General features: G+C 41.6%; 2 protein-coding genes across 2 annotated transcripts in view; both read right to left on the bottom strand.

Annotated features, from left to right (window-relative positions):
- LOC129096075 (potassium voltage-gated channel subfamily KQT member 5-like) overlaps window positions 1-2,051 on the bottom strand; it is a 97,671-nt gene extending 95,620 nt beyond the window's left edge. The window contains 2 exon segments of the mRNA XM_054604730.1: window positions 1,647-1,803; window positions 1,806-2,051. Coding sequence (XP_054460705.1) covers window positions 1,647-1,803; window positions 1,806-1,983 — 335 coding nt within the window. The 5' untranslated portion in view covers window positions 1,984-2,051.
- Window positions 2,052-10,518: 8,467 nt separating this feature from the next.
- rims1b (regulating synaptic membrane exocytosis 1b) overlaps window positions 10,519-23,846 on the bottom strand; it is a 65,290-nt gene continuing 51,962 nt past the window's right edge. Inside the window, exons 23-33 of the mRNA XM_054604702.1 lie at window positions 23,534-23,599; window positions 22,348-22,461; window positions 21,666-21,772; window positions 21,033-21,136; window positions 20,738-20,898; window positions 16,653-16,870; window positions 13,877-14,021; window positions 13,092-13,204; window positions 11,262-11,363; window positions 10,859-10,998; window positions 10,519-10,737 (exon numbers count right to left, since the gene is read on the bottom strand). Of these exons, the coding sequence (XP_054460677.1) occupies window positions 10,519-10,737; window positions 10,859-10,998; window positions 11,262-11,363; window positions 13,092-13,204; window positions 13,877-14,021; window positions 16,653-16,870; window positions 20,738-20,898; window positions 21,033-21,136; window positions 21,666-21,772; window positions 22,348-22,461; window positions 23,534-23,599 (1,489 nt within the window). The remainder of the gene's footprint in view (window positions 10,738-10,858; window positions 10,999-11,261; window positions 11,364-13,091; window positions 13,205-13,876; window positions 14,022-16,652; window positions 16,871-20,737; window positions 20,899-21,032; window positions 21,137-21,665; window positions 21,773-22,347; window positions 22,462-23,533; window positions 23,600-23,846) is intronic.

The raw sequence follows: 23,846 nt of genomic DNA, 5'->3' as shown, positions 1-23,846 counted from the left end.
AACGATCATTGAATTTAGTCCAGTTCCTGTGCAAACTGGGCTGTTTGGAGAGACTTGTTTGAGTGAATGCCCAGTCACACATTCCACACAGTCCAGGATTTAAAAACAGCTCAACATTGTTGTAAGATCCATTGGAATTACTGCATCAGTGGATTTCAGTCACAAGAGTTGAGTAAATTTGTTTCAAGTCTCTGTGTGGAATTCAACTTTGAAACTCAAATTACCACCATTGACCAATAGCCTTGAGTCCCCCTAATCTCTTGACCTGATTCAGCACTGTTAAGGTAACACTGAGCCAGAGAGTCTAGATTGAAGGATGCTCTTGTAGCTTAGTTGTTTTGTTGTGCCATCCACTTTTATACAACACTAACCCTCCTCCATTGGAGTATAACCCGCTCAATAAGGAGACGTAGATTTTAGACAAACGTTACACACAGTCAATAGTCCAAATACATCTTCTGATTAAAAAAAATAAACATACTGTCCCCCTTAAAAAAACTGTATTGAATTAAAAAGATGTACAATCCCAAGAGCTAAATGCCAGAGGGAGTAAGCAGTGCAGGGGAAATAAAAAGAAGCTCAGACTAGCGCAAGCTTTCACCTTACTTGCTAGTGTGGTTAGCCATTATCTTGCGACTACAATAGTTTGTAGTCCTTACATCACCAACCGTCCAGCACTTCCACTTTTAATTTGGCTGCGCCACTATAGTGTGAATCTGCCTGTAAAGAGCTGAACGTTTTGAAACATTGGTAAAAGTGAATTACAGTAGCACACATATCAGGCACATGCACTAAGTGTTGTCCATTTGATGTACAAGCTGCTTCTTCAAGGATGCTTTAAATATCAAAAGTCAGTTTCATGAGCTGCAATAGCTCAAGTTCATTCTGGTGCACAGACACACACACACACACGTAAACCATACACCAAAGAAAAGTGGTTCTCTAGTCTACAGCCAGCATGTGTTCCAACTTCCTTCCTCTCAGAGACCGCCATGATGCCAAGCGACAAGATGCACGCGGGAAATCAAATGCAGCTGACTGGGAAGCCAAGAATGATGGAGAGCAGACAGGAAGGCTGAAAATGTTCCCGATTCTTGACCTTCAGGAGCCAACAGATGCTGAGTTTAGTATTTTTTAGTGTGTGAAACACAAAATACAAAAACAAAGACTCCTGTACAGTCATCAAGGAAAACGATGCATAGTTTGGATCTCTTTTGTATTTGCAGCAGATGGATTTCAAAAAGCAGAGAGGGGGTTTTCTATGCAAGCAGGTCAAACAGTTGTGTTGAAGAGGTGCTCATCCAATGGCATAGCTCTATACTGTTCAAGATAAACTGTGCATGTATGACATCTACCGTTTTTAATCACGTGTCACTTGTCGGCCATGATGTCGGCTTCAAAAGTATTGTGTAAAAAAAAAAAAAAAAAAAAAAAAAAAAAAACATGTGCAAAACAAGATTAACGCGGCAATCTGTCCCTGTAAATAGATAAAGGGCTGTTGCATTCCGCATTTGTCTCATACTCTGCGTTTCTGTGCGAAAAGTCATCCTGCAGAGCGGCTGGAAGTGCATCAACAGGTGTGCAACTCCAGAGCCCAACAACAGACCTCTCTCCCTGCATGCAAAGGAAGAGAAAAATAAACTCACACAAAGGCATGGTAGATGAACGCCCAGGCTCTCGGTCTCTCCAGCACGTTGTACAGGTAGTTTTGGAGCCGCCGGTAGTGCACGTTTCTCCGGCCGCTCTGCGCGCTGTATATGAGCGGCTTCCCCAGGAGGCTCAGCCGGGCTCCCTGCTTCCCCTCAGGCTCTCGGAACCGGCAGCACCTGCCGACAGCAAACTGTCTCCCGCGTTGTTGTTCATCATCATCATCTTTCTACCGGACTCAACATCTTTCGAGCCGTAGCCGTCGGTGCGGTGCCCCGGCGATGTCCTCATCCAGAGCCCGGTGCCGCCTTCGTCTCCGCTGTGGTTGCGGGGCATGTCATCACCGGAGCGGGCATCAAGTGTGTGCAGTGTGTGTGTGTGTGTGGGTGGGAGCTGTGCCCGGCTGCGACTGACAGTACGGGTACACGTGGGGGGACGCAGTCTAACAGGGAGTGAAGCCGCAGACAGCGCGCTGTTTGCCGTCACACTTTCACCGCCCTCTTTCCTCTCGCACCACTGCCGCCGCCGCGCGTAAAAGGTATCAGCGCGCCTGTCCTGTTCACGGTGCCGAAGTGTGGATCAAATAACAAGTTCAATTCAGTTTATTTTGTATAGCCCAGAGAATCACAAATTACAAATTGATGCCTCAGAGGGCTTTACAATCTGTACACATGTGGACATCCTCTGTCCCTGAACCCTCACATTCACAGGAAAAACTCCCCTAAAAAACAACCTTTAACAGGGAGAAAAAAGGAAGAAACCTCTGGGAGAACGACAGAGGAGGGATCCTTCTCCCAGGATGGACAGAATGCAATAGATGTCATGTGTACAGAATGAGCAGCATAACAGAGATACAACACATTCAATGTATATGACATAAATGATTCATATAATAAGACTACTTATAATAACAGCAGCAATTATTACAGTAGAATTATAGCCATGAAAATAGGGATAGTAATGTGATTAATAATAATAATAATGGAAGTAGCAGTGGGTGTCAGTCGGCTCACAGCAGGAGGCACGACTACGGTCCAGGTACCACAACGATTCATGGAAACCTGCAAAGCGAGAAAGCAAAAAGGGCTTCAGGGTGGAAGTAAAGCTAAAATGCTTAATGGTACAGGTAATAGTAATAGTAATGTGACTAGTAATAAAGTGATGGATGCAGTGTGTGTGTGTGTGTGTGTGTGTGTGTGTGTGTGTGTGTGTGTGTGTGTGTGTGTGTGTGTGTGTGTGTGTCCGTCCGGTGGAGCTGGTGGTGGTGGTTGGTGGTGGTGGTGGGGGATATTTTTAGCATTAATTGTCAGCAAGGGCTCTGCTCCAAGTGCGCTTTACCGCCCTGATGCTTCTGCGCGTCCACGGCAGATATAGTTTTATTTTTTTATCTCACCTCCACATTACTTAAAGAATAAATATTTCACCCTTCAGAAGTTGATCCTCGTGTAATTTAATTTCCCGGAAAAGTTCAAAATGTCAGCACGTTTCTGAAAAAAAAAAAAAAAAATCAGGTAATATATGTAAAAAAAAAAAAAAAAAAAATTTTTTTTTTTTTTCCACTTGCTCAGCAGGAAAATAAACCACCAACGACGGCTTACTTAACATCTGCAGAGGAAAAAAAAATGATGCCGTAACCAAAATGAGTTTTAATTCAGAGACGCTTTTATTGAAAAAAAATGATACGTGTTGTGTAAATAGTCCGTCACCAGCATGTAGGAGATACACATTTATGTTGTCTCATTAATGAGCTGTAATATTGCTAATATATTAGAAATGATGCACAGTAAAGATGTATGTGACCTGTGTCTGTTCAGAGTAAACTGCTTTGTTGGTCATGAAGTTAAATAAACTGTAATAAAGTGTGTCACGACATCCTAAAAGTGAAGGTGGTTTCAGTTACGCATGCACTTCTCCTTCACATGTAGGCTACACAGTGTCTTCTTGACTTTTTTTTTTTTTTTTTTTTTTACGACTGGATGCATCCAAAGCGCTGAAGACCGTCCATCACAAAAAAAAACACTTGACTTCTTGCAGTGAAGTTTTTGGCCAAAGCAGAATCGCTCGGTCTTTAATGGCTGAAAACCTCATCATAAGGATTCAGCATCCTGTCACGAAGGCCAGAGACCACGGGAGAGTGTATAGTCATACCGAGAAGCTGTGAGGGTGCAGCACTGACTGACTGGTATACTCCCACTGTCTTCCAACAAAACTACTCCATCTACTGGTGGCTGCAGCACCATGCAGCCCCTAAAGAGACAACAACAGCCTCCCAGGGTTCAGATGCAAATCTTCTCTTTTGCTCTCAGTTCTGATTCTCAGTTTGCTCTTGAAGTGTGTGATACTTCTTGCCACTGAACCTCGCACAGTTTGATGGAGATTGCAGGTAATATAAGTGATCTGGGCGTGATGTTTATTCTTGTGGCACTAAGTGACCATATTATTTGCCTGGTAATTATTTCCTCCTCTGCATTCTCAAATAATTCATCCTTTGCTCTGATCCAATAAATTAGAAGTAGCCATTACAAACTGATGCAGTGCAGCAAAAACATTGTCAAAACCCATCAATTGAGGTCTTGTGTTTGTACATTTCACCCACTGTTAACATCAAATACACTCAGTGGGCCCTTTATTAGGTACACTTGTACAATCCATGTTATCCAACACATAACATCTATCTTTACAAAGATCACATTGTCACACAATGGTGTGTCAAATTCATTTTTACTTTCCAATTAACATTCGTGGTGGGGAGCAGAATATAAGAAGCACAAGAGTAGAAACTCATGTAACTGTTGTCTAACTGAAAAAAGAAACTGAGGGCAAAACTGCTAAAATGTACTGTAACTGTACAAGTGAAAGTAGCTCTCAACCTTTCGTCTTGTTCCTCTTGAGAGAAAGCTGTGGTGAGCTTGCAAACGATGCATTTATCATCTTATCTGGTCACATGATGAGTTGGCTTCCTGCAAACCAGTGCACGTCCGGTCGTGCATTTTCAACTAATAAAGACATTAGAACCGAAAAATACAGCCTCACGTTGAACACATCTCAGAGTAAACAGTCTTTTTCATGTTTGGAGACATGATTCGGCTCAGATGTATTTTTCCCCCAAAGTTTTTGTTTGTTTATTTTTGCCCAGTGTCTCTTGAAAGGTCATCTCAATGGATAATATAAAAAAAAATGAAGTTCCAGTCATGGTCCCTGTTTCTATCGATGTGTGTGACCTTTGACCTGATAGAAAGATTAACCCATTTCCTGGGAGCAGCATGGAAATTTCATCGTGGCCTCTGACATGCATGATCCGTGGTTCTCTTTTCCACCATAGTCCGTATCCATGCTATGTACATGGAGGTCGTGACCCCTGCGGCTGTGACAGGGGGGGACCGGGAGCCCGGCTGGCATGGCAGGGCTGGTGGGAGGGTAAGTCGAGATTGCATGCAGATGTTGTTTCGGGGGGCCCTCTGCTTATTTAACGAGAGGATGTGGAACATAAATCTCCCAAGCCCTCTGCTGTATTGTATTATATTTGAGGTCACACAGGAGGCCGCTTTGGTTCAACTTCCTCTTTAGTGAGACGCACCGAGCAGCACCCGAGGCATAAGGTTTTGGTGCAATATTAAAGTAGTACACGGCCGTCATGTGCTTTAATCAACAACGACTAGATAAAAAAAACTTTCGCTTTCCAGAAACGACCTCTCCCATATGAGATACTGTGTTTATTTGGCCTTTTCTGTTTTAAAAGCTACATGGAGAAAAAAGGAGCCTCCAGTCTGTGAGAAGCTAAAAATGATAGTAAAGGGAGCACTATGAATGGAGGCACAGTCCTGCCACTCATTAAAAGAGTCCTGGTTCTGTAGGAGCCCAGAACTTTCTCAATTACAATTATCCAATACAACAATACACAGCATTTATCACTTTCAATGTAAAGGAAGAGATGGAAATCAACAGATCAAATGGACATGTGATTAAGTTGTCCTAATAATAAACAATAAGAAGAAAAGAAAATTCACTTTACTGACATGCTTTGGATATAAACCATGAAAGAAAAACTACTTCTGTAAAAGTAAAAGTAAAAATACGCAACTCAAAATGTTAGTGAATTTAAAATAAAGACATATTAGTAGTAAAATGTTCTGCAAGCTGCATTTTCAGACTTTTATTTTTGCAAAAGGGAGCAGGGGTGCCTTAAAAGTAGTGATTGACAGGGGCCCTTAACATATTGGAAGATGAGGGTTTATTATTCAATAGAAAATGATAACCTATCTTCATTGATATACTATGTTATTTACAATGGACTAATACAACTAATGAGTGATTTTCTCATCCAAAGAGCCATGCATATTCTATTCCCACCCTTCAAACACACTTAACAAGCATATAAAAATAGCCTATGAATAAACAGTTAAACTACGTACTGTAATGAATAAATGGTTCAACTTGTTAAGTTATCTACAGGTGACATAGATAGGTAAAGGGAGGCCTACTAGAGCCATTGTGGGGCTGTTGAACTGCTACCTTACCCGGCCCCGGGCCTCTGCCATCCGGCTCAGTGTTGGAACAGGTGGCTGTCGCAGGGCTGGTTCTCTGACGTCACGTTGACGCTCTCTCCTCTGGTTCCGGAAGCTACAGGCGGGACAGCTGCGCTACTACTGGTTGCTAGGTTACCCTCGCCACACTCTTAGCTAGCGCTCCTCGTTCAAAGCTTTGCCGTTTTGGCCGCCATCCAAATAGTTACCACGGTGACTTGACCCCCGTCCTTCTGATTGGCTCACCTTTTTTTGTCACCTGACACGTCATCGTCGCGACACAGACACACAGCCAGTAAAAAAAAAAAAAAAAATACTTTTCTCATTGGCAAATAAAATGACTCTGTATTAATTGGTTGGTATTTCAACACACAACACAATTTATTTTATTTGATTAGAAAAAAAGGCCCAAAGTCTGCACGGTGGTGTAGTGGTTAGCACTGTCGCCTCACAGCAAGAGGGGCCCGGGTTCAATTCCCGGGCTGGACAACCTTCTGTGTGGAGTTTGCATGTTCTCCCCGTGTCAGCGTGGGTTCTCTCCGGGTTCTCCGGCTTCCTCCCACAGTCCAAAGACATGCAGCTTAGGTTAATTGATGACTCTAAATTGCCCGTAGGTGTGGATGTGAGCGTGAGTGGTTGTCTGTCTATATATGTCAGCCCTGTGATAGGCTGGCGACCTGTCCAGGGTGTACCCTGCCTTCACCCATTGACAGCTGGGATCGGCTCCAGCACTCCCGCGACCCTTAACTGGATAAGCAGGTTACGGAAGATGGAAGATGGAAAAGGCCCAAAGAAGTCGGAGGGCCAAATAATAAATAATCTGTGGCTAATTACACTTGATTTTACTACAAGGTAGTGGCAAGCCTGCGAAAGTGATTTGAAACTTTGAATGGATTGATGACGCATTGGAGATGTGTTTGCAGCAATTACATCTCACCAGTGCAACAAGCTGAAAGCACAACTTTGACATACCTTTAGGTTGTTAGCACGCTGACTGCAGACACAGAGCAAAAGTAGCATTCATTTTAAGTCATGTTTCTCTCCAAGTGGCCATTTCATTCTCATTCTAGCTCTATATTGCTGCCCACCATATCTTGTTGGACATATTTGGCTGTTTAGCTACGAAATTATCCCAAACTGTATGTTCACCAGCTAGTCGCTGACTTTATCTGTCTGCTGGTGTGGTAGCACTCAATGGGAGTGAACCGAAACAATACATGTGCAGGCTTAAATAAATGCCTGGTTCGAGTAAAAATGTAATACCTATGGTATGGTGGTCCTATTTTTATCATAATAATCAAAAATAATACATTTCAACCTATTTGGTAACTACAGCTGTTACCTAAATGTAGCAGAATAAAGAGTACAATATTTACTTTTGAAATGTAGTAAGTGAAACTTTACATTTTCATAATCTACTAATGTAATAACATTTTGTCTGGTTTATTTGTAGTTTTTAGTGTTAAAAATTTAGTTTCACAATTGCTGACTTGGAGTAGTTTGTTACTATGTGAAAGGGAATATGTTTTGTAGATCTCTTCATCTTATTCATCTGACTTAAACGTTTCTTACATTTGAAATAGTTCAGTAATCCAGTGAAACACTTATGTGCTTAAGACTCTTTGAATACATCTCCTCAGTGCTGCTTTGCTGTGACAAGTGAAGCATTGACTATGAACATTTATGGGACTTAGGAAAATATGAACTTTCCCACAAACATGGCAGCATATCACATTTTGAAAAAAGTTTTTCATTTTGGCTGAGAAAATAATAAATGACAAGATATCTTTAATCTAGGTATTTGAAGGAGACACTGATATAAGATAAGTCGAGTTGAGAGACACATTTCTTCCACACATTCTTTTTATTTGTAAATAATAAAAATGAACTTTTTTTTTTTTTTTTAAATATAAAACATACACATCATTTGAGCCACATCTGTTATACAAACAAGTAATGTTGCAGTGAATGCTTTACTTTTTTCTAATTCTCTTTTTGTTTCAGTGGAACACAGAAGTTGTAAACAATCAGCGATTTTTTTCCTGTTAATACTGACAAAGAAAAAAAAAAAAAAGGAAAAACCAGCTTCACCGGACGATGAAAATAAAAGTCAACTCCTCTGAACATGGCCGGGGGGCTCAGACATTGGGTTTGAAGCACAAAGTGTTCAGACGACGACCTTCAGAGTAGTGGTACACCTGTAGTTTTTACGGCCAGTTTGTGGCCCAAGTCCATCGTCTTGTTTTGTCCCACTGCATGGTCCCTAATGACGTATTAATCGCTCCTCATTAGATGACTTGGCCCCTTTGCAAATATCACTGAAGTGAATGGCTGTTGAGTATTTACAGTGTGTGACTCTCTGTGCATCTGCATTTATTCTTTATATAACTTAACAGTTCATGTGTTAGCATATCTGAAATCATTATGTTGAAACATAATTCATATTTCTGTATAAGTTGATCTGATTTGTAGATATTTATTCATACATCATCTCAGCCCCTTGGAGGTATACTCTGATGTGGAATAACAGTAGGAGGGGGCTGCGAGGTCTGCTCAGTACTACTGTACAGTACTACTGTAAAGTACTGTGCATCTACCAGAGGGTCGAGGAAAGACATCACCGTAATCTTGGGATTTAGTTGAAGAGACATTCAGCACCTGACTGAGGGATGTTGAATTGACTGCAGTTGTGTTCATATGTCTTTGTGTAATGGGAATGGCTTCGGTTTCTTGGTTGTATCTCTTTAATATTCAAGTACGAGCAAACTGTACAACTGCATGCAACATACAAGCGGCCCTACAGTATGTGGAACTAACACACGTATCTAGTTCAGCATCTTTTTTTCTGTATCTGTTTTGTTTTACAAAAAATGTGCATGCAGCTTGGAACAGGTTCCAAAGTCATGCTGGCCCCGCCTTCTTCCTACTGGGAGGAGTCTGCGGGCCGAACGGAGGATGAGCATTGGTGTATTTTGTCCCGACAGGTCAGTCTGATTGGTTACTTTCACATTCACAGAGATGCACAAGGAAAACTGTGTGTGATTCTTATTTTTCAGCCTGTTTGTCTGTTTCCAAACAACAAAGAAATTAATGGAACCAGTGACAGGATTGTTGCTTTTTTTCTTTTTTTTTTTTAACTACATGTTTTTATTTTTTTCAAAAAGTTAAACTTTTTGTTGTAAAAAATCAAGCTCTTGTGCTTTTCTTTTAATTTTAAAATAATGTAAACTAAGGTTTGGATAAAAACGTGCTGGGGTGAAGGAATGCACTCCCCAAAAAATATGAAAAATTAGACGGTCCTTGCTCTTGCGTTTCATTTTTTTCTTATATTTTACAGTGATGTTGAACCCTTGTGATATTTCAAAGTGACATAAATTTTATTTATTGGTCAACCTCCTGGGAGGCTTAATATACATCTATACAAAGACGACTGGCCTGGACGTTTGCCAGCAGTGAAACGAGGAAAACAACGCTGCACGCATATCTCACTGTCAAGTGTAAAAATCTAAGCTGTATCATCATCACCAGTCCCGTCCCCCCCGTCCCCCTGCGTATCACTTGCAGACATTTAATAGTTTTTTATCTCTTCTGTTTTGTTTTTTTCTCTCCATGCACACACCAGACTGACAACATTATCATGAGCATTTCACGTACTGTAAAAACATTTTGTGCCGGTAGTAACAAAGGGAAAGGAAATGGACGAGAAAGCAAACACGCTAAACTGGTGTGGCCTCAGAGCAGCCACGGTAAACATACTGAAAAGAAGATTTTTTTCAACAGAGAGAGGGACCAGTGATGCGGCTCCATGGTCTAGGCACCAGAAGAAGGCTCTGTGCTTCCAGACTGAATACCCACACATAAGCACCCTGCGTGGAGGCAGGAGTGCCGGCAGTCTGTTGGGGTTCTGGAGGAGGCCACTGCAGAGAAGACTGCGCCACCTGCAAGTGTGGAGGGTGATTACCTCTGTCTCGAGTCCATACATTCCAATGCTTAACATACATTTCTTTGCTATTGTTGATTCAGTTAAAAATCACCCTGCTTCATTTGATTCTCCCGTCTCGACAGCTACTTGCTGCTGTCTATCGACAGCCATGCTTCTTCAGCATACACAGAGAAAAACGATGAGATTTTCTTAATGGATATGAAACACTGAAATGTGGCGCTCCCTACAACAGACGAAATTAACCGCGACAGGAGTGATTGTCAGATCTCAACAAAGCTTTCTCGTTGTGATGCTTCTGATTGTTGTAGTTCTACATTTCCGCCATCTTTTTGTTTATGTTTGTTTCTCTCTACAGTACGTTTCATGAGTTTGTTACTTGTCGAGCGGCGTAGAGCTGTTGGTCCACTAGGATCGGACTCCAGGAGGTCCAGATGAGCTGTCGAGTGACGACTGGGAAGCCCGTCGCGTAAGAGAGGCAAGTGTCGGATCCACCAAGGATGACGGGGGGAACAACTTGTACCAGCCAATGACTGTGCTTGATAAGTCCAGCTCCTCCAATAGGATTTGTGCAACTCCCATGAAGCTTTTATGGTCCATGCGGCCGTAGTCGCCCCATACAATCACCTTAAGAAAAATTATTTTCTGTCAAATTACACAGCAGTCCAGTTCCTCCTACTATGACATATTTAATGTTTAGATATTTAATGTTAACTTTGTGATGAACAGAAATATGGTTTGGGCTCACCTGTAGGACTTTACCCTGTGGGCTTTCCTCGAATAGCAGTGCTTGCTGGTACAGTGGGTCAAGTGTTTTCCGCGCAATCTTGGTTTTCTTTTTGGCTACGTACGCTCCATTATTTAGCAGATAGACCTTGACATATGGAGCTGAAGGCAGAGACAAAGCAATAAAAAAGCCATTAGTGAGGAACACAGCGACTCTCCAATATAATCTAGATCAGATCTCACAGCTGGTTGCATCTTTATGGGAAGGGAAAGTACAGAGCAAGTTTTGGCTGGGTGTCTCTACAGGACTTCACTGATTGTAGAGTGTATATCATATCCTAATGTGAAGAATACATGATTGATATATTGAGAGGGAGGGTGTGATTAGTTGCTTTTTGGTATCTCAAGGATGGTCAGGTTCTCACCAGGGAGGGATTTGGATCCCGGCTTTTGTACGAGTCCTCGAGCCCTGATAACTTCGACCTCCAGCTGACCCTTTTTGTCCATCATACCAATCTGGATGTCACCTGGGAAGCACAGAACAGTGAAAAGAAGATTGGTGTCATACGAAGAGAAGAGATCAATGGCAGCCGCAAGTAGAACATGAAATCAGGACAAATAAACAACACAACTGGTCGTGACTGCACACTCAGCCCACAGAAACATGTGAGGAGGGATCTTTTATTAACACAGATGAGAGAAACAATATTATACAATATTAGTAAATTGCATACTCGATATTAAATTATATTGCACTATGTTGTTACAATATATACTATGCTTCATTATATTGTTACTATAATAATTTAATTATAGTTTAATAATTCTTATATTATATTAAATTATCTTGAAACATTACAGTATATAGTTACTAGTTACATATAATTACAATATAACATTGGATTAAATGCACAGTATTATATATTTCATGTTATCTAATATGATATATTATTATTAGTAGTAGTTGTACAATTATTATTATATTATATTTGAGTTCACTCAAATGTCCTCCGTGGGGATCAAAAGGCTAACACATTAGTGTGTGAAACAGTCTTAACTACAAAAAAATATCTAGAAATAATAAAGAAAATTAGTGTGTAAATAATAATAATAATATAAAATAAAATAAATAAAAATGAAAAGGACATAGCAAGGATAAGGATAAAAGATAAATGTATGCTAAAAAGTATATTCAAATATATATAAAATATAAAAAAGTATAGGATAAATTAATTGAAAGGAAAAACGGATAACTTAATTATTAAAAAACACACACAAACAAAATCATAAGAGAAAAGAGAAATAAAATAAAAAAATAAGGAGAATCAAAGTAGAGGAGAGTCAGATGAGAGCCAGAGGAGAGTCAGAGGAGAGGAGAGTCAGAGGAGAGTCAGAGGAGAGGAGAGTCAGAGGAGAGGAGGAGAGTCAGAGGAGAGTCAGAGGAGAGGAGAGTCAGAGGAGAGTCAGAGGAGAGCCAGGGGAGAGCCAGAGGAGAGCCAGAGGAGAGTCAGAGGAGAGGAGAGTCAGAGAGGAGAGTCAGAGGAGAGGAGAGAGAGGAGAGTCAGAGGAGAGTCAGAGGAGAGTCAGAGGAGAGCCAGAGGAGAGTCAGAGGAGAGTCAGAGGAGGAGGAGAGAGGAGAGTCAGAGGAGAGCCAGAGGAGAGTCAGAGGAGAGTCAGAGGAGAGTCAGAGGAGGAGAGGAGAGTCAGAGGAGTCAGAGGAGAGTCAGAGGAGGGAGAGAGGAGAGTCAGAGGAGAGTCAGAGGAGAGTCAGAGAGAGGAGAGTCAGAGGAGAGAGGAGAGTCAGAGGAGAGGAGAGTCAGAGGAGAGTCAGAGGAGAGGAGAGTCAGAGGAGAGTCAGAGGAGAGTCAGAGGAGAGCCAGAGGAGAGGAGAGTCAGAGGAGAGGAGAGCCAGAGGAGAGCCAGAGGAGAGCCAGAGGAGAGAGGAGAGTCAGAGGAGAGAGAGTCAGAGGAGAGTCAGAGGAGAGTCAGAGGAGAGGAGAGTCAGAGGAGAGTCAGAGGAGAGCAGAGGAGAGTCAGAGGAGAGGAGAGAGGAGAGTCAGAGGAGAGCCAGAGGAGAGTCAGGAGGAGAGTCAGAGGAGAGTCCAGAGGAGAGCCAGAGGAGAGCCAGAGGAGAGTCAGAGGAGAGCCAGAGGAGAGAGGAGAGTCAGAGGAGAGCCAGAGGAGAGCAGAGGAGAGCCAGAGGAGAGTCAGAGGAGAGCCAGAGGAGAGCCAGAGGAGTATCTTCAGTATCTTACCTATAGCAGGAGTAGCCAGTGTTTGTCTTCCCACTAACTGAGCCGGTCCCAGGCCATCCAGGAAATCACTGAACTGACTGCTGGCCCCCACATTGACTCCAGAGAAGATCAAACTAACACAGAAAGCACATAAATATGAATCAATTATCACAACACAATGACCAATATCTCCACACAGTCAGAATACTTTGAGACTTTAGAGCTCATTTTGCTGCTTTCAGGAGAACCCTTGTGCTTCCAGTCATTTTTTTAAAGCATAAAAAAAAAAACATCTCAAACATTGTCCAAGCAAGAAAATCCATCACAGAAAACACCAGGCCTTAATTTGATTCAGTCAAAATAAGTGTTTTATCTTCGCTTCACTGAACCGAAGTGCTCCTTTAAACAGTGGGCTCATTATATTACACTCTGTTTACTGTTGGTCGCCTGACACAAACATGCCGAGATGTAAGTGTCTGCCTGGATATAATCCCACAGAACATGCTGGCATACAAACTTCCCTGTCACGTTCACGTCATTTTACTCAGGGTGCTTAAGTTGGCTGTGACAGCAGCTACAGTAGCTTTAACAGTGTAGCATTTGCCGTTTGAAACCAATGAAAGAGAAAATATATATAAACATTGCACCCTGAAAACAAAGGTGGAAATGTAAAGTAGACATAGACGGATAGAGTGAAACTATCATTTAGAATTATCCTTGAAGAGGAAAAAAAAATGAAAAGAGAGGGAGTTTGATAGAGAGTGTTTAGATGGTTGATTAAAGTAAGAAGTGTTTGGTTTACTGACTTCCCCTCAGAGTTGCAGCTGTTCATGCTGCCGTTGTTGGACTCTCTGCTGGGCTGGCGGCTCATGTTCCTGGTCAGCTCTACTGCCATGCCGGTCTCTGTGCTCCTTTGGATAGGGGCGCCCTTCTCCTTCTTACTCTTCCCCTCTGGATAAAAGAGCACAGACAGGATTCTTCACAATGTTGTAGTCGGAGGTGTTATTTTTTCATCTTTATTCCAACAGAAAAAATGTGCAGATGCGCTCTTTTACTCTTTTTCCCCTGTCTCATGCTCATTCAGTTTACAGTAGAAGGATGTTACATAGTTGGACATAGCATCCAACTACGTCACTGTCACATCAAATGATGGCACTGAATGTAGGAAGAACAACAGATTTTTCAGCTCTCTCTGTCAATATAGCAAACACTGTTCAAATTTACCATCAACACTGATCGGACTTCCACACAAAAGGTGGCAAATGTTCTCTTAAAATAAAAACACATTTTGGGAAATACGCTTATTCACTTTCTTGCCAATAGTTAGATGAGAAGATCATTAACGTTCCCAAATCTTTATGCTAAATTTTATTCTTAACTAAGCCAGCTGAAAATTGTCAAACTTTTCATTTAAACCATTTCACTACTGATGCCCCACAAATTGTTTGCTTGAGAACAGAAAATGAAAGAGATTTAAGTGAACTTTTTTTTCCTTTAACCCTTGTTGTGGTTAGGAAACAAGGCGTCTAGTCTTTTAGTTGATCTCTTTAGATCTAACATTTCCCATAATGCAATTATTTTGCTAGCACCTCTGCCTTGTAAAAGTCCTTCAAACTCAACACTACTGGTTTGTGCCTGATATTAACATTTACTCTTATAATCGAGGTTGAGATTAAATGTTTTTGATGATTTATTCTGTCAGATTTGAGAACATTCCTCCAGAGCCCCAGAAAACATTATACAACTGTTTTCAAATGTAATGTAGTGCTCCACATTACATTTAAACTGAACTCCATGTGTAAAATCAGTGCTCCCCCACAAAAAGTTTTATTTAGAACATGACAGATCACAGATTAAGAAAAAGATTTCCTTTAACCCATGTGATCAGGGAACAACAAACATTGTAGGGAAAAGGCCCAGCTTCCAGAGCATATTTATCAATGGGGCAAAGTCTTTTCATATCAAACAACTAAGTAGTGAAATAAAAAAGTAGAGAAATACAAGGCAGCCTAGAGATTCAGTTGAGGACTTTATGATTTATGAAAAATGTAGCTGCATTTTCTGAGCCTCTCATCATCCCCTGTTTACGCTGAGCATGAGATGATTTTTTACATCTAGCAGGTGAGGTGGTCAGCAGCATTTAAACAGCCTGAGTCATAATCATCTTCTAATCACCCTTAAGTCCTTGAGCATAAGTCCCTTACCTGCTTTTTCTCTTATCTATCATGAAAATGAAAGATTTTTTTTAATTAATGTTTATCTCTGCACTATCTTTACTTCCTCTCTCTCCTCTCTACATCAGGAAGAAAGGTCCCTTTAGGCTTCATTTTCTTAATAGCTTTTTATGTCCACTACAGAGAAGGAGGAGCACAGTGTTTGGCTTTCATCATGAGTCTTACATCCCCCCGTGGTAAAAGTGCATGCTGGAGTCAGACCAGCCAGACACTGTTATGTGACTGGGAGCCAAGCGGCTCAGCCACGTTGTTCTGAAACATATTATTTGATTGTTTTTCTTTATAAAAAGCACTAGGGCAGTAGAGGTCTGTCTTTTACACAACAAAAGGAAACTTGCTATTTGTGGCGCTTCGGTACAGTCTGCTCCTCAGGACAAAACCTTTCATCGCAGAAAGATTACATGTCGTGTACTTTAAGTAAGTAAATGCTTTTGGGTTTGATTGTAGCATGACATTTGTGCTTGGCTTTTAAGTGTGTTTTGCCGAGGAGTAAGGTGTATCCACCAGCCATCCCCAATTTACTCCAACACCTGTAAACTTTCATGGACATTTATTGTCTCTGCTCTGGTTGCTATGTTGAAAATGACATGTTAAAAACATCCACTCCAGTGATTTAGTATCCCATAAAGTTGAGGGGCGCAAAAGAAACACATTTTTATAAAGGCCAAATCTGTGCGGCAAAGGCTGAGATATCCTGATTTATAGGATTAAGTTTGGTTACGATGAAAACTAATTTCCCAGCAACTTTCACTTGTGCAGATGGGACAACTAGTAGTTAACATCAGCTTCCCACCTCTTTTGTCTGTGCTTTAGATAGGACAATCTTGAGAACGCCTAAGTGGCCAAGGGATTGGGGTTCCTAACATCAACTGGAGTGTCCCTAGTTTGCATTTAGAAAGGGTAGAATTGAATTCCTCATCTATTTACTAACCCGGTTATATGTTATGTTTCTACTTTTAACATCAATAAAGGCATACAATGCCCCCAGCTACATATCTCTACTTGTCTTTTAGCCTGTTGGCCAGTCGTTTGAAACCCCTGCTGTATATAGATGTAACATCACACAAATATTTCTGAATGGAAGTTTTGAAGATTTGGGTGTTATGTGTGTCCCACCTTTAATTCAAGCAAATGTGGCCACAATAAACCTCTCTTTGGGCCTTAATAAGATCTCAATACCATTTTAACTCGTCAATCAGACTCATTCAGGTGAAACTAGCTGTTCTTCATAATTTTTAGTGTTCATCTTGTTTTTTGGGAGTAAATGTAACACATTCCTATCACAAAAAAAAAGCTAGTGGGATATACAGTCGCCAGTGACTATTTCAGGGTTGCCATGGCAACTCACCAGGGCCGCTGATCTGTGAAGTGCTGCGACTGCGACGGTTGCCAACGATGGCCACCACCCGCGCGCTGAGGCTGGAGCGTCTCTTCTTGCTGCCCCCACCCACCGTGCCCAGCGCCGTGTCTGATTGGCTGCCGTCGGTGCGCTCCTGGGTGTAGATCTCTCCGCTCACGCTGGAGCTCTTCAGCATGCTGCGGCCCACCGACGATCGCATCTGCCGACTGGAGAGAGAAGACTGAGTGAGACACTGTGATCTGGTGTAATGGAGAAGAGCTGTTATCAAGGTCTCTGTCCGTATACTGTACCTTCTAAAACAGGAGGATTGACAAGAAATGGTGCACGATTGTAGTATTTTAAACTACCTTTTGTTGAGGAGTAATGTTTAATCACACAACATTTGAATCAAATAACAGTACACAGCTGGGATCCCAAAGAAGGTAAATGATGATGACATATCCTACCAAATTACAAAATAAAATGCAAGTTTGCTTGTTTGATGAAGAGAGAGCAGCTTGGTTATGGTTAAACGTTCTAGCAGTCCTGAGCTGATAATCATATCATGTATTAAAGTTCATTCTTCTCAAACGAGCCACTACACGCGGACAGAAGCTGCCCAGCGACCGACGCTGCCTCCGAGGGGTTCGGATGAGCCACCGCATGTCCATCCCCTCAGAGGGGGTCAAAGTGCTGCAGGAGAGCCCAGCTATGCTGCCCCTATCACCCATAGCACCTACTCCCAGTGGGCCCCTAACTGCCACAGTCCAGTGGCCCAGGGGATCCAGTGAACGACTGGGAATGGGGAGGGTGGTCTGAGGCCTCTCAACCGCCCCCTGCAGGGGGGTCAGTGAAGGGCGTGCACCGAAGGGAGAGGATGGGAGGGGAGGATCCAGGTCTGGAGGATGGAGGGGGTCCTGGCAGTCACAACACAGGATGCATGCAAGGAGGGACCGGAGGGATCTGAGACATGCAGAGGGGATTGCACAAACATACACTGAAACCAAGGGCCAAACACAACAAAAATTACAAGTAGTACAAAACATATATATATGGATATGCATATATGTACAGTGTTGGATTTATGTGTAACCTATAGATAAATATCAGTCATATCATATTTGTTGTTTTGGCCTTTTATGAAAACGCTGGACTGTTACTAAACTAAAGCCCATGAAGCTGTTGAAAAATATTTTTTGGAGCTTTTCTGAATGGTCATCCTTTTGGAATACTAAGTATATGCAAACCAATACAATGAGAGGTGGGGAATCTGAAGATTAATTTTACTGGATTTGAGCAAAGAGTGAACATGAGCAGTGTCAAGTGAATTATATGAATTTGATATAAACAAATATAGGCATATCAAGCAGGGGAACAGGTTGAAGAACATGAAGACATATTAATGGTTCATATGTTTCCATTCATCTGTATGTACTCGGTTACCTCCATTAGCAAACTGGCCTGAAGCAGATGTGAGAGTATCCACCGAATACAGATATCAATATGCTACTCTGAGTGAAAACTGACCCGAGGCCAGCCGTCCTCGTACATCACTGGATTACCAATTCCTCTCTAAAAACAGACCCCTTGTCTGAATTCTAAATCCACCACATTACAGTCCCTTTTGATAAATGGTTGCCGACTCCATCAGCAGTTTTTTATTCAAAATGCGTTTTACTGTTTGTGTGATGACAGCCTTAGAAAACATATATTCGGGCATCCTTATTCTTTTGACCTTATGTTTGTGACAGGGCTTGTGTTTTTTATTGATACATTTTAAAATAAAGAAGTGTTTTCTTTAACACTCTAGCGAGGACCTACTTTCTCTCTCACTGTCTGCCCCTCTCTCAGTGTCTGTATCCCTCGCTCTCTCTCACCTCTGACTCTAGAAAGTGTGTCAAAGGCCGTGAGGCTGTGCTTTTATAACACTCTATTTGGATTGATCTGTGCTAAGGCCATTAAGACCGGGGCCCCTCTCCTTCCTCCTCCTAGACCTCAATACATTAGCCAGCTAATAAGCTGCAATACATCAACACTTGGCCCACTGAGGACCACTGGGATGGGGTCGTTTGTCTCTGTCAGCATACTGCTACTGGTCAGCCAGGGATGTGTGTGTGTGTGTGTGTGTGTGTGTGTGTGTGTGTGTGTGTGTGTGTGTGTGTGTGTGTGTGTGTGTGTGTGTGTGTGTGTGTGTGTGTGTGTGTGTGTGTGTGTGTGCATTTGTGTGTGAGGGTGTGTGCACATAAAGAGAATGCAGGAAACTATTTAAAGTTTTCATTTATATCTACCTTTAATTCATTTATTTTAGCTCGGTTTGACTTGTATTTTTGCAAATGTTTCGCTTATGTTTAGGAGTTATTTAATTTTGAAGTATAGTTTTATATTTTTGTTTGCGATGTTTAAAAGTATGTGCTTTATTAAATCTACATTAATGTATTATTATTTTCCTCAACAAATACAAAGTTGGGAGGAATGTAAAATGTCTTCTTGATTTATGCTGCATGCAGATTAAAAAAATCAATGAATAATTATATTCATAAGAGTTTTAATTTACTTTAATCATGATCAACTCTTGTTAACATATCATTTTTTGTTGTTGTTTAACATGTCATTTCTATGGCCATTCATTATGTCAGCGTTTGGACTTTTGGAAGATTAAAGAGGAATCAATGGTTAAAATTGAATGGTTGTACAGAGACAGAGCACAATAAGGTTAATCTGCTAGCAAACAACAACAGAATGCATCAACACTGCTGTATGGTGGGATGCACAAACAACAGGGTAAAGAAACCAGGACTAAGTTTTTATTAGCTGCCAAAACAAAAAAACTGAGTCTTTGAGAAGCCAAAAGTGTGGCAACAGCAAGAATAATGTGAAAACTGTGGGATCTTGTGCCTAATATTATGTGTGCAGCAAGCGCGTTGTTCAATTGTTATTGTAGACCAACTTTATTTTTGTAAGGTAAACTAAAGCATTTTGACAGAATGCAACTTGTATTATAGTGGACTCTAGATTAATTTAGAATGATATGCAATATTATGTTTGAGAGTGCCTTAGCTAACTACAATTGTCTGTTAACACATAGCTGTGTAAAATCAGTGGAGTAAATACCATGGTAAGTACATGATGATATTGAGAGCATGTAAGGTAGTTATGATTATGTTTTGGAATGTATGGATGTGTGACTAAGAAAAAAATGATACACTGGGTCCAACATTTAAGGAAAGGCTTCCATTCAACCAGATAGTCTCATGTTAATAACTGCAGGGACAACATCCTTAGCTGGAAGATCCAAGTTTAACCCCAGTTTCAGTGAGCATCCACCCTGCTTAAGTGTCCTTGAGCAAGATTACAAGTTCAAGCTGACCTTTGACCTCCCTTTGGAGGCTGCAAGCAACAAGAAAATACTACAATTTCCCTACAGAGATCAACAAGGAATTGTCTATAATTGCTGTCATTACAAAGTTTCCGTTGTGTTCTGCTGTCTTAAAATAATGGGGGATTAAAGAAATCTATCTTGGGGATCCAGATCGGGTTGTTCAGTGAGAAGATTGATCGTCTGCCATCATCAGGGAATTCACCATTTGGGATCTATTGATCTTTACCTGGACTCCCTCGTGTCTCCGGCTACAGTGTGTCTCCTGCGCTTCAACTCATCAGAGAATCGTCTCTTCCCTGCAGCGCTCCTCCTCTCCTCCTCTCCATTCACCCCCCATGAGATCCTTCTGTCCCTCCTCTCCTCCTCTAATGATTTGGATCTGAGTTCAGTTTGTTTGGTTTCCACCATTCAGCGTGTGTGTGTGTTTGTGTGTGTGTGTGTGTGTTTGTGTGTGTGTGTTTGAGGAGAGAAGAGATAGAGTATGCAGAAGGACAGAAACATGCAGCAGTTGGCATGCAGAAAAAGAACATAAAGACACACAGTGATTAGCATGCGTTACACATATAACCCCCAATTACCCACATATTTAGGCTTATTTCCAAAAGGAGATGATTTTATGTGGATTGATGGCCAGAAATAAAATAAGATGGACTGAAATCCACAGCACCTTTAACATCTTAACTGAACATATGACCAACAGCTAATGAGGACTGACCTGATTCGTCCTCCGGGTCGTTCTGATTGGATGGACATGTAGCTGGTGCTACTGAGACGAGAGGCACTGCTGGCACGGGAGAGGGCCGACGCATCGCTCATATCGCTGTCTGACGATCTGGCCGACATGTTGTCGCTGCTGCGCCTCTGTTCTGCGTACATCTACGGACAGCAACAGAAATTATGATTATGGTCAAATTGAGGACTGAAAAATAGACATATAGCATATATAATTTATCGAGTGCAGGAGGCGGAGGAGGGGATCTGAAGAAAGACTGGAAAACTCAGATGCTGACCTCCCGTTTGGTCTTGAGGTCCGTCTCAGGGTCGTGGGAGGCTGAAGGCCGGTAGGAATGTACTTTCATCTGCACCTGTCGGGCTCGCTCCTCTACTGCGAGGGCTGAGACAAAAGAGACAAAAAAGAGTAAGAGATGAACAATATTTTATCTTATATGATCTTATCTTATATAAAGAAATAGAAAAAACAAGGGAGAATAAATCAGAAACAGCAGTGAGTTTCCAATAAGAGAGACCTGGTGATGCAGGATCTGGTTTATGACACTAGATGGAGCATCATGTGCACTTATAGCACTCAAGTGACCTCATGACAGAATATCAGAGGAGTAATCAATCTGGGAGTAACTATAATTGGCTGACAATTTCATTTTCCAAACTGTGAAATGGTTGATAGGCTGCCCTACCCTCATCTGATTGGAGGAGCTTGTCAAGGCTAAATACATCCTAACGACACTACTCAGAAAACCCCTAGCCTAATGTTTTTGGGAAAGATTAAATAAAAACAATCAAACAGAGAACTAAATGTATATTTTGTGACTAACCTGGCATTATGTTATATACTTACTTTACCCAAGTGTTTATCTTGTCCCCAGACTTTTTAAATCAGACCTACAACCTTTCAGACAACATACCTTGCTCTATACTGCTGCTTTTTGCAGGGAGCTGAGGCAGCTGCCTGCCCCTGCGACCTGATGAGGGTGTCCCCGCTGGAGAAGAGGGGCTGCCATGAGGGTGTGCTCTGCCGGACAGGAACATAAAGACACAAGGAGATAGGAGACGAGGTATAAGAAAACACATCATTCTGACTTTGTTCATCACTTGATTGAAGTGAAGCCCAAAACTGAATCACAGAGACAACAAACTGATGCTCAGTATTGGAGGTCGAAGCTCACGTTAGGAGAGGAACGGATCAGAATAAGTAAAGGAACGGGAGAAGTAAAGGAAGTAGCACTGAGTGTGTTTATAGACAGTACGCACGGTATCTCAGTATTTCTATATATCCCAGTTACTATACTATACTACACTGCACTATAATATACTATAAAATAAACTTTACTAACCACAGCTTCGTACCTGATGGCACCTCAAATTCACACAAATTACAGAATCCACTGTTAAACAGTATATATTATTCACATGCCAACCTCAGCTAACATGGTTGTTATAGTTCTTTCTTGGAATTAACCATGTCATTATTTTGGCTTCTGATATATTTACATGTGATACTTGTGCATACAGTATTACCACACCCAGTGTGAGAGAGGAAATCAGCACACAGGGGAGTGGAGGCGTAGTGCTGGCTGTAGCATGCACCTGTCTAGCCGTGGTGAGTTTGGACAGGACCCGGCCAAGGCTGTCTGGCCAAACGGCCTCAGCAGGCCCCCTCTCCCCCTACTGCCCCTCAGGATAGAGGTGGGCTGGATACGACTGCCATCAGCAAATAAAAAGAAATGAAATATAAAACCATATAAACACAGCAAAATTAAATAAAAATGAAAGTAATACAACACTCATTCTGGGACTCATTCTGTGTGCTCTTTAGACTGTGCAGAGGTCCATAATGAAAAGTGTGTGCAGAGAGCGTGCGACGGGCTTTAAACTCAAACAAACATTAATCAAATACAGCTGGTGCTCTCTACTTCAACATAATAAGAAATATCTTAAGTACTTACTACTTACGTACTACTTCGCTGAGCAAAGTACAGTAATTATCAGTAGTATTTATTAACAATGGAAGTTGAAAAAATCTTATTAACTTTTAAAGGTGTTAAATTTGACATTCAGAGCATGAATATAGCAGCAAACAACTACTTGCTATGTAAAGACAGATCAATGTCTACCTGAGCAGATAATGAAATTGCTCTCCCACTGTGTGTCGTAATCTGAGCTGCTCTGTGCTTTGTTTACGTGGCCTGGCTGGCAGTGCATGCATGTTTCTGCATGTGAGTCCTAGTGTGTTTCCCACTGGCTGGTTAATCGCCACCACTCAGCAGTTACAGCTGATGAGCCGTTGTCGCCGTAGTAACGCCTAACCCTCCTGTTTCCCCCAGCTAAACACTGTTAGCTTTGTCAGCACTGTTGTCTTTTGTTAGCACTGTTAATGCTGTCAGCACTGTAAGCTGTTGACTGCCAACTCGGTCGCCATGTTGAGAGCTGTGTGGAGGCAATCCCTCAATCATAGATATATGCTCTGAATTTTGAACTTAGCACCTTTAAACATTTGTACTGTGTTTGTAACAAATGAATGGTCATACTGAATCAGAAGAGGATTAATCTCCATTATGTTTCCAATGGTTTTTTGTGTTAAGAGGGAGCTTTTTTTGATTTTCAGCTTGCATTCAAGGCTACATACTGCACAAGCCGTGATTTAGAAGAAAAAATCAATAACCAGTCACAGACGGTAGATATCATCCCTCCAGCGAGAAGAGGAAAAGCATAAGTAATGAGAAGAAATAAATAAATAAGGTGAGTGAGTGAATGGATGAATGAATGATCTTACCTGTCCCCCTCCAGGCTTCTTTTGCTGCCCCTGTGACAGTTTGGACTTGATGAATTGCTACACTGCCTGTTTTGGCAAACGGCAACCACAGGGAGAGAGAGAGGAACAAAAAACATGATATGGCGAGTGACAACCCACAGAATGGCAAAACTGAATACTGACTGATGTGTTGGATATGATGTAAAAGGCACAAGCTGAGACTTTATGGTTTGGTTTTTGTGGTTTGTAAAAGCATAAAGCTGAGAGTTGTACATTCCACAAACCTTTTTTCTACCAGCAACAGTTTTACAGAAAAGAAAGCGCTTTGAAGCCA

Source organism: Anoplopoma fimbria, chromosome 9 (genome assembly GCF_027596085.1).
Source record: "Anoplopoma fimbria isolate UVic2021 breed Golden Eagle Sablefish chromosome 9, Afim_UVic_2022, whole genome shotgun sequence".
In the NCBI taxonomy this organism is placed as follows: Eukaryota; Metazoa; Chordata; class Actinopteri; order Perciformes; family Anoplopomatidae; genus Anoplopoma; species Anoplopoma fimbria.
This window is presented reverse-complemented; position numbering and strand designations above follow the sequence as displayed.